This window comes from Harpia harpyja, chromosome 5 (assembly GCF_026419915.1).
Source record: "Harpia harpyja isolate bHarHar1 chromosome 5, bHarHar1 primary haplotype, whole genome shotgun sequence".
In the NCBI taxonomy this organism is placed as follows: Eukaryota; Metazoa; Chordata; class Aves; order Accipitriformes; family Accipitridae; genus Harpia; species Harpia harpyja.
In genome coordinates, this window is record NC_068944.1 from 67,397,383 (window position 1) to 67,414,537 (window position 17,155).

Sequence of the window (17,155 nt, forward strand, 5' to 3'; positions counted from 1 at the left end):
GAGGGATTTGGGCTTGCTTAAGCTGGAGGAAAGAAGACTAACGGATCTGACTGCGGTATTCCACTACCTAAAGGGAAGTTACGAATAAGACAGAGCCAGACCCATCTCAGAGGTGCACAGTGAAAAGACAAGAGGCAACAGTCACAAGCTACAACAAGGGAAATTCCAATTGTACAGAAGGAAGAAATTCTTCACCATGAGAGTGATTAAGCACAGCCACAGGTGCCCACAGAGGCTGTAGATCTTAATTTTAGATATTTTCAAAACAACTGGACAAGGCCCAAGCAACCTTATTTAACTTTGACGCTAGCCCTGCTTTGAGGAAAAGGCTGGACTAGAAGATGCCTATATTACATTCCAGCCTACACTTTTCTACGATTCACTTTACCATGACGGTATCAGAGTGGCTGATTCTAAGCATTTTAGACAATAACTGATATTGTCAAAGGATAGTTTTCCACACTTATCCAGAAGGTTTGACTCAGACCACTTCATTCCGAACAAAGTAAAACTTCCCCAGAGAAGAACCTATTCTAGTTTTAGGACATGTTTTCTACAATGCACACTAAAAGGAAGGTAAATTGTTCCTATAACATTAAATCCAGGGAACAGTTTTAAAACAGAATTATTTTTTACCCAGTTATCTGGAAAGTATTTATCCACTATCTCTCTCATTTTTGCTTGTTGAGTGTGAAGAATAGAAGGGTCAAAATACAGTATCACATAGAGCATAGCAGCCTGAGTAGCCAGGGCAGTGCTGCGGTGTTCTGGTAATGGATATGCCGAAACCTAGGAAAAGGGAACAAACCAAAACTGAACATAATATAATGCAACATAAACCACTTGCAAAGATTATGGGACACAATAAAAAGTACAGTATATGGATACTAGGAGGCAAGGAGGATATGTGGGTAAGCCGGACATACTTACACATGCAGCATATTTACCAGATATATTTCACAGAATATAAAAGTTGACTGTGTAAATGTCTGCTAACTTTAACAGGATATAGTAAGATATTACTATGCTGTAAATGAGTCAGAGGAGGGATGAACAAAGAGCTTACGACGAGCTGAAAGGAGCAGAGTTAGAAATAAGTATTTCATAGCAACTGGGTATGTTTAGTTCTTCTCAGATAGAAACAAGTATTCATTTAACTGAAGTAATAGGCAATTAGGATGCAGGTAATTTAATTATTCACCAATGCCATGTACCAGCAAGATCAAGAAGATTCAAATTATCAACTGAATTTTCATTTAAAAAAATACATAGGATAAAATATTAAAAGACCTTCATACTAACAAAAAAAGTTGGTATCAAAATAATATTCAACAAGACATAATGATTTGTTGTTAGGAAAACGGTTCTCTGCTTTTATTTAATAACTTTGTATTTTTCTTTAATTTTGTTTGGTTATTTTATTAGGTTAAGTGTGCAGACTAGTAAGAAAAATCAGGAGGCTTCTACCCACTGCCATCAAGAATAAGCTGCAAGTATCAAAGGAGCTAATACCTCAGACATAACATAATTTAGTAAAACAGGCTGTATTCAGTTTGGGTTGAGCTGAAGATTTCTACCCTACTTTTTGTACTACATTTGGAAAAAGTACATAGCTTATAATCATGCTTTGTATAGAAACATTAATGTTTTCCATTATCACCTGTAAGCATTACAAAATAAAATTCATGAATTGTAATATTATTTTAATGCAAAGGCAATAAACCAACAATATTCTATAAAAAAGAGGAAAAGTAATTTTGATACAACATACCAGCTCATTTAAGTAAGATTTCTAGGTTAAGTACTTTACAAGAGCATAGTCTCACAAACACTTTACAGTTTCCTATCAGAGCCATAGATTATGTCATAAAATGGGCTTTTTTCACAACTTGCTAAGTTGTCTTTTTTTTGTTCCTAGAATTCTGCACAACTTAAAAAATTCTTACAGTACAATACCAAAAAGACAATTTTTCCCCATTGAAGGTTAATATATCTGTCAATTGTATGAAAGTGTTTTTGATACGGTCCCTACTTTTCAATTTTTACTCCTGCCTAAAGTTTTAAGCCTTTATTTATTTCTTACAATTGTTCATTAATCTTCCAATGCTGGTTTTCTGGCATCTATAAACTGCTTCAGTTTTCCAGGATTCACTAAAAGTGTGCCAATAATTACAGAAATAAGATCGTTTGTCCATGCTTAAGACTGAAACCTGCTCAAAAGCAAATGCCTTGTTAAAGATCTCTCAAAGGAGTCATATTAGAAGAGACTGTAAATACAGTAGCCATTATTCATACCTTGCTTCAATTTTTGTTTTCTTTTATTAATACAATTGTCATAGTCAAGAACTGCAATAATAGTGTTCCTTTTTAAACACATTGTCTACTAATGGATGATGAATCTCTTTGCAGTAACTAAAAGAATGGGAATCTCTGAATGAATTAAGAGTTATTAAGAGTGGGCAACCATTTATGATTTAAAGACATTAAATAAAAAAGGTTTCTTTACTGTGAGATTGGCCAAACACTGGAGCAGGTTGCCCAGAGAGGTTCTGCAGTTAGCACCTCTGGAGATACTTAAAACCCAACTGGACACAGTCCTGGGCAATCTGCTCTAGCTGACCCTGCTTGAGCCAGGGGGCTGGACTTTGTGATCTCAAGAGGTCCCTTCCAACCTCCACGATTCTGTGATTTATTTTTTTCTGGGCTTCATGGTCGAGTAACTAACCTGAGAATCCATTTCATACTCAGTTTTAGATCCCTCTTATCTCATAGTAACTTACCTGGTTATAAATGTCATCTGACCGTAAGCGGCCAATAACCATGCTAATGAATGTTTCACTTATGGGTACCCTGCTGAAGTAACTCTCGGGGTAGTTTGGAGGTCTTTTAGCTCCAGGTTGGCTTGAGTATCCAGTGCTTCGAAGCAATTTACAGATATCATCTAAATTGGAATCGGCAGAGGATCGGGCTGCACTGTTTTACAAAAGAAAGAAACAAAAATTGAGCTGTATGACCTATTTCCTCTTCTTCCCCACCTTGTAACCATGCCTTTCCTCCAAGAAAATGAGCAGATACTAAGGTCTGGGAGATTTCTGGCTGTTTATTCCATGAATATAATGTTCCCCATATTATAGGAGGACACTGATAAATGTCCATACTGGAATCCCAGATAAGCAAACAAAGCACAAACAGAAAAATGAACTTTATTCAGGAACAGAAACAAGTAGCTTTATATTCAGAGGAGGAGTTTTGTTCTGTTGGGTTTTTTTTATTTCTTTTCTCCTCCCCTTTCTGAATTCCCCTTGTTGATCCACTTCTGCATTCCAGAGTTAAGGAATTCTCTCTCATTATATACTGACAGGCATAAACATAGTCAAAGAAGCATAGAAACAGGATACCTCCTTTTTTCTATGTGTGAAAGGATTTGCACTGATACCCTTTGAGACCCTAACTGTCATACTGTCATGATGCTGTCAACCTACCCTGGAAACTCATTATTGATTTGACTAATCAAGCACTGAAACTACAAGAAGCAATACCTTTGTCATCTAGATACTCGTGACTTTTCACCAAGATTTCTCACACATTTGGGAACCTGTGATACTTTCATAGCTGGCACTTGCAACATTGGAACTTTAGCTGAAAGTTTATTTGTCAGCAGACTTCAAATTTCTACTGTGACAGCATGAAAAATCTGTTGCTCTGGTTTTGCAGCTAGACCTGGAAAACCAGCTAATGCAAGGAGTTCTGTCAACATGCAGAGAACTCTGCAGAATTACTAGACTCTATCTGTAGACAGTCAAAAAGTTGCTGATATTTCCATTTATCTTAATCCAATAATGTAGGTAACTGAATATACTACATGTTACATCCTTTCAGCCTCGAGTGCTTCTGAAAACCAATATACATTACCTGTATCTGTAGTAGGAAACCAACATTCTTTCTCTGACTTCTCCTTCAATCTTCTGGTCAATGACCAGTAGCATGACTCCATATAAATAGAGCGCTTCACACTGTTTAGAAAAAGGAAAAATGAAGGGAAGAAATCACATAAATACAATTTTGTAGTTACGTGTAAAGACAAACGTACTGGCAAACTAACCCAACATCAACTACATAGTCAATACAACATGAAAAATGGCAGGCTGTACATTTTTGGTCTTTGTCCTCCTAAAAACGAGTCATAGCATTTCCATGCATTCAGTAAATTTAAATCTTTGTCTAGTTTGGCACTAAACTAGTTGGTTCATTTTCTACTATTACAGAATTGTTCAATACTTACCAGAAGCTGTTTTCCATCTTCATTAAGGAGGACCGTTTCTAATGTTTGCTGAATGTAAATTCCTTCATTGAGGTCATCTAAATATCTAGGGATCATAACAAAGAGTTGGTCATTGACTATTTTGCTCTCAAATTGCATGTCCTCAGAACTCAATTCGCCGATTTTCTCTGGAAGTCAACAGTCACATCAGAACATTTCCCTAGTACAAGCGGCATGGAGTTTTTCAGATAAAGAAGAGGAGATGCTCTACTATGAAATGAGAAGCTAAAACTCCTAGCTAGAGCCAACCAGTTGGCAAAAGCCTCCTGCCATATCCTGATGGTGTATGTGAAATACACCAGAGGATACTCTCTAACTTACAGCTAACATTCTCTTAATCTTCTTATGGATGGCTAACAGCCTGAGAAGAGAGTACTGAGAAGGCTTCTACTCCAAAATTTATTAAAACTGTCATTTTCAAGTTACCTCAAAAATATCTCCTGGAAATACCATACATTTGTCTCAGTTGCAATTCAGAAAGTAGAGCTAGAAATAGAGTATGTTCATCTTGATTAACAGAAGTTTTCTTCCTATTAAGGGATTTTCCAGTAACACTACTTACTAATAAGTAATGTTAAACACTTAATTTTTTAATTCATCTTTTCATATAAGATCAATAACAAAAACAATTCTTACACTTAAGATTCTCTGGAACTTTTCCTTAGAGTATTTAATGAATCTTTCATATTGTTTTTCACAGGTAAGAGTAGCAAACTTGAGAATATGGCAACTCCACTGAAAAATTAAGTTCAGGAAAATACTGCCAATGAAAGTTAAAGAAAAAAACCCTATCTGATATTCTGTTTTGCCAAACCAAAAAAACCCTAGTTTACTAATACGGAGTCTCCTTTTATTACAAAAATCTTCACGACAACCTCCAGGATAAAGAAGAAAAACTAGCTCTAGCTTACAGTTGAGGAAATGAGGTACAGAGGTTAAATGTTTTCAAGTCATTTATGATGCTGGTAAGCAACAGTAGGAGTAACAGTTAGTGTTCACTCCAGCAATCCAGGTTTCCTGGTGCACATGAATATGGTTCAACAGCGAATGTATTGGGTCTCTAAGGAAAAAGCTTCTCATTATTAAGAATAAACAGTAGTCTAGTCTCTAAGAAAATCCACATGGATTTAAGATACCATACCTGTTTAAATCTACAATGTATTTATGTACACTCTGAAAAGCTAGATAAAATCTTGTCAAAATTTCAATGTTGTTTTCACGAAATTCTTCATCTAAATCCAGTAACTCAGGTTTGGCTTCCAGTTTGCCTTCACATGTCTCAGGCCCCTAAGAAAAGAAATTAATCTTTAGAGACAATATTTGACTTTGACCTCTATTTTACTTCTCTTGGTGAACAACCACCACTGTGCGCACAACACCAGAATTAACATTTCTTATTAAAACAAAGATCTGTAGTTTTCCAAGCTACTTCATGATTGAACATTGATTCCATAAAGATGAGTTTTACACTTTGTTACAATCTGCAATGATTTTAAATATGATTTATCCTATGTAACCAATGCAAAAGAATAGTTAATGCCTTGGGTAAAGCCCCAATGCATCTGAAGCCACTGTGTGTTTTTTGTAGTGCTAACTATTTCCCTGCTGGAATTTTTTCCTTCACACATTTGATCTGATTGATTTCTCAGATAGAAATCATAACATTGAGACCTCACAAAGATTAGTACCTTTTCATACATTTAAACTGCTTGAAAGTATTAGACCTGTTTTTTACAGGCTCTGGATCTAGCTCAGCACTAGTCCCCCAAATTAATGCAGAAATTATGTCATTAAAAACCGTGGGGGGAAAAGGGTGGGATGAAGAGCCCGACTTCCTTAAAGCAATTGTACAAACTTTTCTAACCATTTACCACTGTCAACACTTCTCATAACCACCATTTGGTCCTACCATCACCATCTAAATGAAAATACCATTAATGCTTAATTGAAAATATTATTAACATTTAATTGAAAATACTGTTAATGTCATTCCACAGACCACTTACAATAGCATGAGATCATGGCTTAAAAGGATTTAGTCAACACAAACTCCGTAAAAATAGCTTCAAATAGTTAAAATAAAATATCAAGCTTAATACCCAGCTGACAATTTTTGTGTGGTTTTAAAAATGCTCTTCTGCTTCTCTTTTCATGCAAAATACCTACATAAAACAAAGGATAAAAGCAAGCCCCAAACTGCCTACAAGTTCAAATGCACAAAGTAAACAGCCTGTATTTTCAAAACATCAAATCACTTCTCATTAGGTAATTATAAGAATCATGAATACAGAAATGGCGCATTCGCAGTGAAAATATCTGTAAATTCACTAATCTCTGCTTTATAAGTATGTCTTTTATGGATTTTGGGGTGATTACTCTGAAAAGCAGCAGCACTGTTGTGCTTTCTTAACATTCAAAAATCTTACAATTTCAAGGGTAATGGTATTTCTCACCAATTATACCTACCTGCTTTTAAATTTTCAAGTAATTTCTGTAAAAAGAGACTTCTAACAATTACTTAGATCTAAAGATATGTGGGAAATCATTTGTGCTCAGGGTTTTCAGTGTCCAAGGCTCACAGTGCTTGAAATTTACAACTCTTACTAAAAAAAAAAATCCCCCCATTTGCTTTACTATTAACACTTCTTGTATTGTACAATCCAGATGAAGTCAGATTAGATAGTCTCTGTAGTTCCCTCTTAATCATGCTGGAGAATGACAGAGGGAAATAGGTACTGCAAGAAGCTTAATTTTATAAGGGAAATAAGGGCTTTTCATGGACACTACTCTTTGATTTATTTGTTTATTCAGCACATGTGACAAGTCCAGTGAATGAACAATCACAGTACTGTCAAACAGGAAAGCAGAAAGCAGTTTTCACGGCTGCAAAGAATAAGCTACAGATAACCAAAAGAAGATGGGCATACTGCCCACAGTACGGCTCCAAAGGAAAACAAGCAACTGCACAGGCTCAGAACCTGCTGGTGAAAGTAGAATTTAATGTTCCTGCAGGAAATAATAATAATCATAATAATTATAATAATTAAAGAATTCCCAGAACCCAATACTTAAGTTTCATATAATCGGTATTCATCAAAGTTCACAGTCCAGATGACTCGTCAAACATTTTGAAAGGTGTAGCTGGGACTGCTCTTGAATGCACTTAAAACTGCCACCCCCTTCTTGTCCTGATACTCTCCATGCAGGTACCAGTTATACTTATATTCTGCCTAGGGGCCCAAGCACAGAAACTTCACTAGACTGCTTCTGCTCACTGAAATGAGTAAGATGAGGCTGAGTATGACCAGAAGTATATAAAATACAAGACATCCCAGAAGTGGAACATTAGCATGCAAGCATATCCCAATTGCTATCTCAGTTTGGTGAATTTCTGGTAAAAACTAAGCAAGAAGTCATGATAGTAAATTCTGAAGAATGCTAGTAATAAACACAATAGTCAAAAATGGCTGTTTCATAACCTGAAGCACCCTCATGCAGGACAGGAATGCTTTAAGAAGTTTAAAAATAAAAGGATTTACCTTAAAATAACTGAAATCAAATATGATATCCCCATACTTCTGTTGATCAGCCTTGTCCTTCAGCCTGAAAACACCAGGAATAAATTCAGAAAGTCTCAGAAGTTCTGCAATGATGGCATTTCCACAGGACACAATCCGAAGAATTGCCTGACCACAGAGATTGTTTTCAGCTAGAAAATCGACCATTGTGGCGCTGGACGTGACAGAGCAGCAGAAGTCCTGCAGCTGGATTCTGATCGTTAGTCTTTAGGTTATTTGAAGAAGAAAGTCTGATGATGAAACTAGCTGCGCCATTAATAACCTGTAAAAACAAACCCATGTACATTCAGAGTGGTTCCCGTTCGTATTCTTTATAGTTTAATCTATGTGGATGTTTAAGCATACTCTCAAATTTTTGAATTTATGAAAACTAAATTATCCACAGCTTTGTAAAATGAAAAAAATGCACTGAGTTCATCTTCAGCACATACGCTGTGTTTGACTCAGTCTCCTGTGTGACCAGGCAAGGGAAGCACGACCTTTTATACCAGAAAAGTTTAAGGGAACTATCGAAGAATGAAACGATCACAAATACTGAAGCAACTGAGACCATGCAAGGAGATGGCAGCAAGCAAAAACATATAACAGGATGTGTTTATAATAGCCACTTTAAAAATACAACCAAATTGACTGCAATAGGCTTTAGCAAGAAGGAAAACTTTTATAGCAAATGGAAAAGATACAGTTCCCTTCCTCTATTTATTGCTGAAGGGTTAGCTTCCATGCTGTGGTTGCATTTCCTAGTTGCAATTCCATTTATTGACATTTCCTGCAAGATAGGGAGCGCAGCACTGCTAAAAATAAGCTTTTTATGTTTAGAAACATTTATGGAACTTATGAGTTGACTTGACATTTCACCAACGACCTTCCAACCTACTGAGCCAAATTCAAGACGACAGTGCCTCTTCTGTCCCCAAATGAGAACCAGGAGCCCGGCCTTCCCGTTAGGCGGGGTGCAGGGCGTTAGCGCTGCAGCAAGCTGCTCCGCAAGGCCCACAGGAGGGCCCTACACCCCCCCAGCAGCCGGCCTGGGCTTTGAACCACATCCCATCCCATCCCATCCCTCCCCGCCAACGCCAGTCACCGTGCCGCTCGCACGCTCCCGCCTCCCGCCCAGCCAGCGCTCTCCCTCACGGTTTGAACCTCGCCTCGGGGCAACGGCCGCGGCGCGAGACCAACCGCCTCAGAGCAGCGGCAGCGGCGGCGGCGGCACCCCCTGCCCTGCCCCGCCCCGCCCCGCTCCCGCTCCCGCCGCCTCCCCTCACCCAGCGGCCTCCCCGCCGGTGCCACCGCCGCTCGGCGGCGCTCACCCTCCCCCGCCGCTGGTGCGGTGAGCGGCGGCAGCGAGGAGGGTGCCCGGCTCCGTCAGCGCCTGCGAGCAGGGACGGCGGCCACCCGAGGGTGAGCTGCGGCGGCGGGTGAGGCGCGGGCAGCGGCAGGCAGGGAAGAAGAAGGCGGCGGCGGAGCTCCGAGCGGCGCGGCCGAGCCCTCCCATCACATGACGGCGTCGTCATGTGGAGAGGCGCCGGCTGATGAGGCGGTTCCGCCGCCCGCCTGGCCCGCCTCCCCCGGGCCCAGCTCGCCCGCCTGCTCCTGCCGCCGAGAGGGTCGGTGCGGGGGCCACCGCCGGGCCAGGAGCCCCTTCGGGCCTCGGCGGCTGGGACTAGGTGAGCAGCAGCCTCTGGTGAGGGTGGCTGCCCTCGCCGCCCCCTTCCCCTCTGGCGGGGTGAGGGCAGCGCTTTCCCGGCCGAGGGAGCGGGAGGAGGCGGGCGGGGAGGGGATGTGGGGCCGTTGCCCTCCGTGCGTGACTGACGAGGGGCAGGCTGGGCCGGGCCAGCTGCCCTGGCTTGTCATGGACGGGGTAGGGGAGTAAGGTAGAGGGCTGGGAGAGCGGAGCTTCCTGCTTGGTGGGCTCTTCTCCCGACCTTTGTGTCAGGGGAGTAACGTCTCCCTGTGATAGATGGCCACCGAGTGCATCTAGGGGGTAGACGCTAGCCCTGGTAGTCAGTGAGCACTTGTCACCTATAGATCTTGTGTTACAGAAGTAACTCTTTTTCTTCTTATCCCTGCTTCGTAGTTTGGTATGTTGAAGCATAGAGAAATTCGGTGATTTGCTCAAATCTTTAAAATAAGAGGCAGAATAGAAACTGTAATTTAAGTCTGCTGCTTGGTAATCCTGTCTGGACCATTTGATCACTCATTGTTGAAAGAAAAAAACGCTGCCTCGGTAGTCTCACTTGGTCTCCTTTTCAACTCTGATTTTGCTGGTTCTGTTTTCCAGAAATGAGGGGGTTGGGGGCTGGGAGTTGCAAATTTTAAGTGCTTCATTGATGCACCCATTGAAGACCTTCCTGGCAAAAAAGAGTGCCTTAAAAACACTGCTGTTAAGTCAATTCCAGTGAGGAATGTGGCTTTTCCTCTGAAGGTGGAATGGACAGCTGCAAGCTGAAGTTGAAGAATTCACTTAGAAAATTCAAGAGTGAAATCTTTGCTTGGGATCATAAACAGTTTCTAAGAACAATAATCTTTTATTTAAAAAAAAAAGGGAAAACTTGTCCAAAAGTACTGAACTTACTTTTCAAAAGAGAATTTGAGATGAAACTACCAATGCAATGGTATGATTTAATATTGTAAACAGTAACTTCTGTTCCTGTGTAGTTTGCTCAGTGTTTCCACAAATCTCAAGAGAAGAAAGAACCCTTTTTAACTTTGCACTGTTGTTTTTTTTCAGATTCCTGCCTTTCACAGTGTATATCTGTGAAATTTCCAAAAGAACAGCAGGCTTTCTCAGTGACTGAGATTTACCAAGTTCAAGAAGGGAATTAGGTTCTCACTGTTAACTTTGATACACTAAATGGGCCCAGAAAGACAAAGCTGCTAACATGATTTTATGTGACTGTTTAATAGTGTATATTTGGATCACACAGCTTCTGTACAGACAGTCTTACTAAGATGGCAAACAGGTGCTTTAAAAACAAAGTTAAATAATGTAACAGCTGAAAGCATTTGTTATTAAATCTTTAAGAACATCCTTTTCCTTTACATTCAAGGAGTTCTGTAAGGAACTTTTTCCTTGTCTTCTGTTGTCAGTCTGACAGCCTCTAAAGATCTCTAAAGATAGCAATCACTGTCTTTTGATGGGGAGAGCATGAGTTGACATAACTGGAACTGTTGTTGAAGGCTGCTGCCTCATCTGTGACAAAATGCACCTTTAGAAGGGGATAGAGAGGAAGGCAATTTGTAATTCAGAAGTTCAAGTTGTGGTAGACTTGAACTGTTGTTAAAATGTTGTTGGAAGCACGACCTAAAAATGGTGTCATAAAAGGTAGTCTTGAGTGGCCAAGCACATTTTCTTAAATGGAAAAAAAGAAAAAGATACAGAAGAAAACATTAGGAGAGAAGAGAGCGTGACGGCAGGTCTCATAGTCTGCATGATATTTGTAAGAAATGTGGCAATGTTGTTTAGGTTAGAGGGAGCACAAGATGTAGTTCTGGAGTCCCAGGGAAAGTAGTAGAAGGAGATACAGCCTTAAGTATGCAAAGCTTGGGCAAAGCTTTGTCCTTTCTATTTAGATATTTTCCAGATTTCTGTTGGACTATAACCTGTCAAAGGCTATTGTTGATAGAACAACTCGTCCCCTTGTTATTTTGTGTATGATTCAGGTAAAACTTCTGGTATACCCCAAATTTGGTTGCGGATTCTGTTCTCTACCTCCCCCAATATGATCTCAGTGTAGTCGTTGAACATATCAGTTATTCTTTACATGGACTAATGCAGTATTTCTGTCTATCCAAGACTTTTGGTGGTTTTTTTGTTTGTTTTTTGTGAACAACCATGTATCTAAAGCTGAGCAGAATTTTTCTTATCTCCTGCAACTTAAAGGATAAAAATCTGCACACCGGGTTCATGTTTCTTGTAATAGCTACATGTTGTCCGAGCAAGTTATGGCAAAGCATGAAGAAGGAAGAGCAGAAGTTGAAATTTTTGAGAAGAAACCAACTGATGTGAACAGTGTGGATAGGCACAGCATAAGCAAACCCACTTGAAGGTTGTATTAGTGACAGAGGAGAAGCAGTTAATGCCCCCAAGGCTGTAGGTTGTGGGTCTGTATTGGAAAGGAAGATGGTGGTAAAGAAGATAAACATGATTCCTGTGCGACACTATTGTGTGCAAATGGAACATCAGTACTAAAATTTTGTAGCATCTTTGGGGGAGGTAGAGAGCATTTGTAAGGTGGGCTTTTATTTAAAAATGGCGCTAGGTGTTTTACTGTTAAGTACATTCTTAGAAGAGTGGCCCTTTGATAGATTATTTTTTCCAAGGGCCAACTGTTGCAACAGGCTTGTAGTTGCTGGGCTGAATTGGATGTGAGAAGTCATATTTCTTTCTAGCCTAATTGATAATATGCCTAGAAAACACAGATGAGGTTTTGGGCATGTGGGCTTCTTTGGATCTGAAATAGGGCAGTAATTTTCAAGTGAACATAATCATTGAGTTTGAACCTCATGGTGGTTTAGCAATAGGAATGAACAGATGAAAACTGCAAGTTGATTTTTGTGGTGTAGTTTTGCCTAATATTGAATAGGAGGTGAATTGAAAACCTCTGGTGAATTGCAGTTCCACTGAAATTACTGTCATCTTGGGAGCTTAGATTTCATCCCTGCTTTCTGATGTTTGCAGTGGTTCTATCGACACTGCTTTATGGTTAGTTATCTGTACTTCTGTTTTCTCTCCCAAATTAATTGGGTGTAAACTGCATTCAAAATGTTGTATCTGTTATTTCTAGAGCAACAATTTCAAGATGCCAGGTGGTGCAAGAATCTCATTCAACTCTGTGGATTCCTCTCTTTCATCTTTGAAAAACTGCCAGTCTTACATAAATACCGGAATGGATATTGCTACTCATGTTGCCCTTGACCTTGTGGAAAGTTTCAGTAAGTATATTCTCTTTTGTATTGCATCCTGAATCTGACAGATGAGTCCTAAGCCTTTGTATTTTGACTTAGTTACTGTCAACATCTACGTTCATTATAGGAGCTGTAGCTCTTCTGGCTAGACCAGGGTGTTTTCGTTCCAATCACTTCATTGTCTTAAATGATAAATTCAGTGAAAATGTAAGTACCAGGCAAACATTGTCCCAGCTTTTGTAACACCCAAAACTAATTGTGTTCCAGTGGTTGTTACCCTACAGCTTTGTAAAAACTTTAACGTTGCTGAGCAAGATGGAGAAGGCCTCTTAAGTGGGTGAATAAAATGACTTTTCATTCTAATACTGGTTCTTTGTGTGTGTTTTATTTGATGTTTAGGGCAAGATATATTAAAATGATGCTAATGATTTTGAGTACAAAGCTTGAGACACCTGTTAGGGGATGCAATTTTTTAAAATGCTGTCTCTTTCTCTGCTGAAAATTAGGCCCTTTTAGGGTGCTTCATTTTGGACATTTGCAAAATGGGTTACCTTAAGTCTGTAGTCACTTCTAACAGTCTTGTCATTGCTATTTCACTATAAAAGGTGCACTGCAAAGCTACTTTTCAAAGACAAACATTAGGCATCCTGATTCTCTGTCTTCTTAGATCTGTGATAATGTTTTCACTAGGAAAAAATAAAAACTTTAAAGCTCCAAAACCCTAATAGTTTTAATTACGAGTGGAGAACAAGAATCCTGTGAAACAAAGTTTTGCTATTCATTATATATTTGCACTCAACTAAGCCAAGGGTTACATACAATCAAGATGAATGCTTTTCTCTTTGTCTACTGTGATGGTTCATTCTCCTTTGACCTTTTTATCCATACTGCTGTCAGAGACAATTGACATGTCATTTCTAGCAGGGTAGAGGAAATGGAAAGCTTGTCTGAACTGTCAGCTGGGGATTCCCTTTGAGGTAAAACTGGTATAACCGGTTCTGTTTCCTTTCTGCTTTTGCAGTCATCATCTCCCCTACTTTGCCATAAGCAATACATGGAAATACACTGAACGTACCGAATTCTTTCAGTCCCAAGACTGCAGAATGATCCACAGAAATTAGTTATTTGTACAAAAGTTAAAAGCTTTGATTAATTTCACCTTTCAGTAGAAACCCCTGTTGCATTCCCGTTTGGAAGGGTGAAAGGCAACTTAAGCTCCACTGTGCAGGTCTGTAGCTGGAAGTCTGTGCATTATAATCCTAGGAAATGTAGTTATCTTCCTCACTTACCTGCTTCTGACACATTAATCTTTAATTACAACCTTGAAATTATTTTGTCCCTTTCATTCAGTAACCAAAGGAACCATATTTAGCATTCTATCCTGAGAGGAGGAGATTACACTTGATGAAATACCTATGGTCATTGTTACAGTTAAATTATACCATGTGACTGGAAAACAGCTCCTAGACTGTAACATTAATTTTATTTTAGCAGGGGCAGCTTTCCTGTAGAATCATAGTTACAGAATTATCAAGCACGACCTTTTAACACAGTCCATCCCATTGCTCTACAGAAAAGGTATTCCAGACTTGTATTTGTAGTTTATACCTCTTTGGTCTGGTGTTATGGCGTTTGCTTTTTACTTACAATAGTTGTCTTCACTCCTACACTTTTCCTTGCAGATGTATGTACATGTGTACATGGAACAAACAGTGAGTGAAGCTCCTCACTTTTATAAGGTTTGGTTTTCACTCCCTTGACTACTCCACTTGGACTTCAAGTTCTTATGTTCCTTACGCAATGCCATCAGGAAAGATACAGGCTTTCTGTGGCATAACATACTTTTGGTAAACAAATACTTCCAGTGTTTTAGAAGTAGCATCATCTGATCTGCCATACCTGACTGTTCAGGTCTTGCCTCCAACTCATATGTGGCAATTTCTATTTCTAGAATTGTTACTCATCTATCCTACTTTGCCTTCGTGTTCTGAGGCAAAATATTAATTTAATTTTGAGCTAGTGTTAGATAATATGTTTCTGCATTCTTGTTCCTGTCCCATTTGTAATTTGTTTTAATTTCCTTTACAAAATTTAACTGTCCAGCTTCGGATAGGTTTCATTGCCAGGCTTTATAGAAGCAAAGAATTCTATTGTGACTATTATTTTATGTTACAAGCACTATTTCTGTGAAAGTATTTTATTCCTTTGGACTTTCATATTAGACAATGCTGGTTTTAGGAATAGTACCAAAAATTTTCATAGCAAGTACATGAGAGAAGTTACATTTACATCTGAAGATAAATAACTGAAAAGGCAGGAAAAGGTAGTGCAGTTAAGTCATGTCTCTTTCTTAATTGCTATTCTCCACAAGCCTAATCCTGAAAACATTTACTGGTAAGCATATTTATTCAATAGTACACAGTTGTGTTTGCTGGACTGCCTACTGTTTAATGCGGTATCATGGAGGGACTTCCTATAAAAGTACCTGATGCTAAGATAGATCAAAAGATCTAACTGGATCACTTTTCCCCACTTTCTTAGGTATGATAGTGGGTTTGCTCTGGTGCTGTATTTGAGGTACTTTCTGGGCAGCAAACACCATAGGGTTTTTTTGTTTGTTTGTTTGGCTTTTTTAACAATTAAAAAGTGATTTGTGAAAGAACCTGTGTGTGATTTTTCTAACTTCAGAGCTCTAGTAAAGCAGATAAATATAAATTAACAAATTTAAGTTTTCTTTTACATGTGTAAAGGGTTTTTATGGTATGCCAATTTTGTGGGCGTTTCCCAGTTCAGTAAAAATAACTTCCTGCACATTAGCACTGTAGGGCTAGAAAAGGCTCTTCACTTTCTGACGCATTTAGTGGAGGACAATACTGAGAAGGCTTCCAAAGAATGTAAAAAGCAAGCAGTTTGGTGTTTCCGCACTTTTGTATGCATGTAAGTTATAAAGCAGCCACGATTGTTCAGGTAGAGTGAAAATCAGAGTTCACTAGGGGGCAGAAGAAGATAGGAAGTAAGCAGTACAAAAAGCATCGAAAAGAAACTGGCCTCTTTACCTGGCCGTTCATCTGGCAATGATCCTTGGGTAGCCTAAAGTCCTCTCTGGTTAAACCATGCAGAGAACAAAGAACTCTTACACTGGTTATGCAAGCTATAAAATCCTCTCAGAATGATTTTGAATTTAAGCTTTGTAAGCAGATGGTGGTAGTGTTACATAGAATAAAGAGGGAATAAAACTACTTGTTTGATCGTGAGACCGGAGGGCTGCAGATAGGAAGAGGTGCCAGACTTGTGGGCAGGAATTGGCTCAGGGTATTCCATGATTTATAGTAACCTCGTAACCTATAGTAACCTTTCTTCAAACATCTCAGATGCTTTGCAAACACTGGCTAAGCCTCTCAACTCTCTGGGAGGTAAATAATGGTTGAAGGGATTACTTACTTTACCACCACTGAAATGAAACCCTTTTGGGTGAAAAATGGTTGCTGTATAGAAACATTGTAGCTGTATCATAATCCGAAAGAAAAAAATAAAATTTCCTTCAACTGACTCAAACAACTGAGAGGACTTTATTAGAGAAGATAGATAGAGGTTTCTGAGTTGGACATCAGGGACATCAGATTAAATTGCTTACTCATGAATAAATATCACAATAGATCTTTCACACCTGTGTTTTGACATAATGTTTGAAAGTTTCAGAACTAAATCAAACACTGGTTTTTCATTTCAACAGTAATTTCATATGGAGAAAGCCTCCTGTTGAATTGAGACTATCCTTTCTCTCTGCACTATAATTCCTTTTAGGAAACTGCTGTCTACCTACTGACTCACTTTAGTCCTGCTTAAATGGAATTTATCTGTTTCTGGGTAAAGGCTGCATGGCTGCAAGCCAGTGCATGTACTGATGCTACCATTGACTACTGTGCCTACTGTTTATTACTGTGCTGCTGTAGTTAAATTCGTTCTGTCTTAAGAGCTCTATGTACATCTGTTCATCATTATATTCTGAAAAATGTACACTTTTGCTCTTCATAGTTAACTTACATGAGGCCATTGCTTTCTGGCAGTAACAACAGAGCCTTTCAGTTTGGATACAGTTCTCAGGTTTGGGGTTTTTTGCCTTTTTTTTTTCTCCTATACATTAATTGTGCTCAGAACTTCCTATTAACTTGGTATTTTCCCCTATAGCTTTTGACTTTCTGTTCTGGAAAGATAAAGTAATCTCACTGGACACAGCTGTTCCAAGGAGTATAAACAACTGTTGGAGAAATTGACAGGGGAGGAAGGGTTCAATTAAGTAATTAAACATTGTAGCTCTGCAATAAGTAGTGGTCAGAGAAATGTAGAA

The 17,155-nt window shown here is 39.1% G+C and overlaps 2 protein-coding genes across 3 annotated transcripts in view; one reads left to right on the forward strand and one right to left on the reverse strand.

The window, feature by feature from the left end:
- The window catches only part of WASHC5 (WASH complex subunit 5), a 28,682-nt gene extending 19,347 nt beyond the window's left edge, over positions 1 to 9,335 (reverse strand). Inside the window, exons 1-7 of one of the 2 annotated variants that reach the window (XM_052787294.1) lie at positions 9,210 to 9,335; positions 7,861 to 8,161; positions 5,463 to 5,608; positions 4,283 to 4,367; positions 3,913 to 4,013; positions 2,781 to 2,973; positions 637 to 789 (exon numbers count right to left, since the gene is read on the reverse strand). In XM_052787294.1, the coding sequence (XP_052643254.1) occupies positions 637 to 789; positions 2,781 to 2,973; positions 3,913 to 4,013; positions 4,283 to 4,367; positions 5,463 to 5,608; positions 7,861 to 8,046 (864 nt within the window). In that variant the 5' untranslated portion in view covers positions 8,047 to 8,161; positions 9,210 to 9,335. Of the gene's footprint in view, positions 1 to 636; positions 790 to 2,780; positions 2,974 to 3,912; positions 4,014 to 4,282; positions 4,368 to 5,462; positions 5,609 to 7,860; positions 8,162 to 9,164 lie in introns of both variants that reach the window. The other variant, XM_052787295.1, reaches the window with a different exon arrangement.
- Positions 9,336 to 9,433: 98 nt separating this feature from the next.
- NSMCE2 (NSE2 (MMS21) homolog, SMC5-SMC6 complex SUMO ligase) overlaps positions 9,434 to 17,155 on the forward strand; it is a 134,706-nt gene continuing 126,984 nt past the window's right edge. The window contains exons 1-2 of the mRNA XM_052787299.1: positions 9,434 to 9,566; positions 12,687 to 12,834. Coding sequence (XP_052643259.1) covers positions 12,702 to 12,834 — 133 coding nt within the window. The 5' untranslated portion in view covers positions 9,434 to 9,566; positions 12,687 to 12,701. The remainder of the gene's footprint in view (positions 9,567 to 12,686; positions 12,835 to 17,155) is intronic.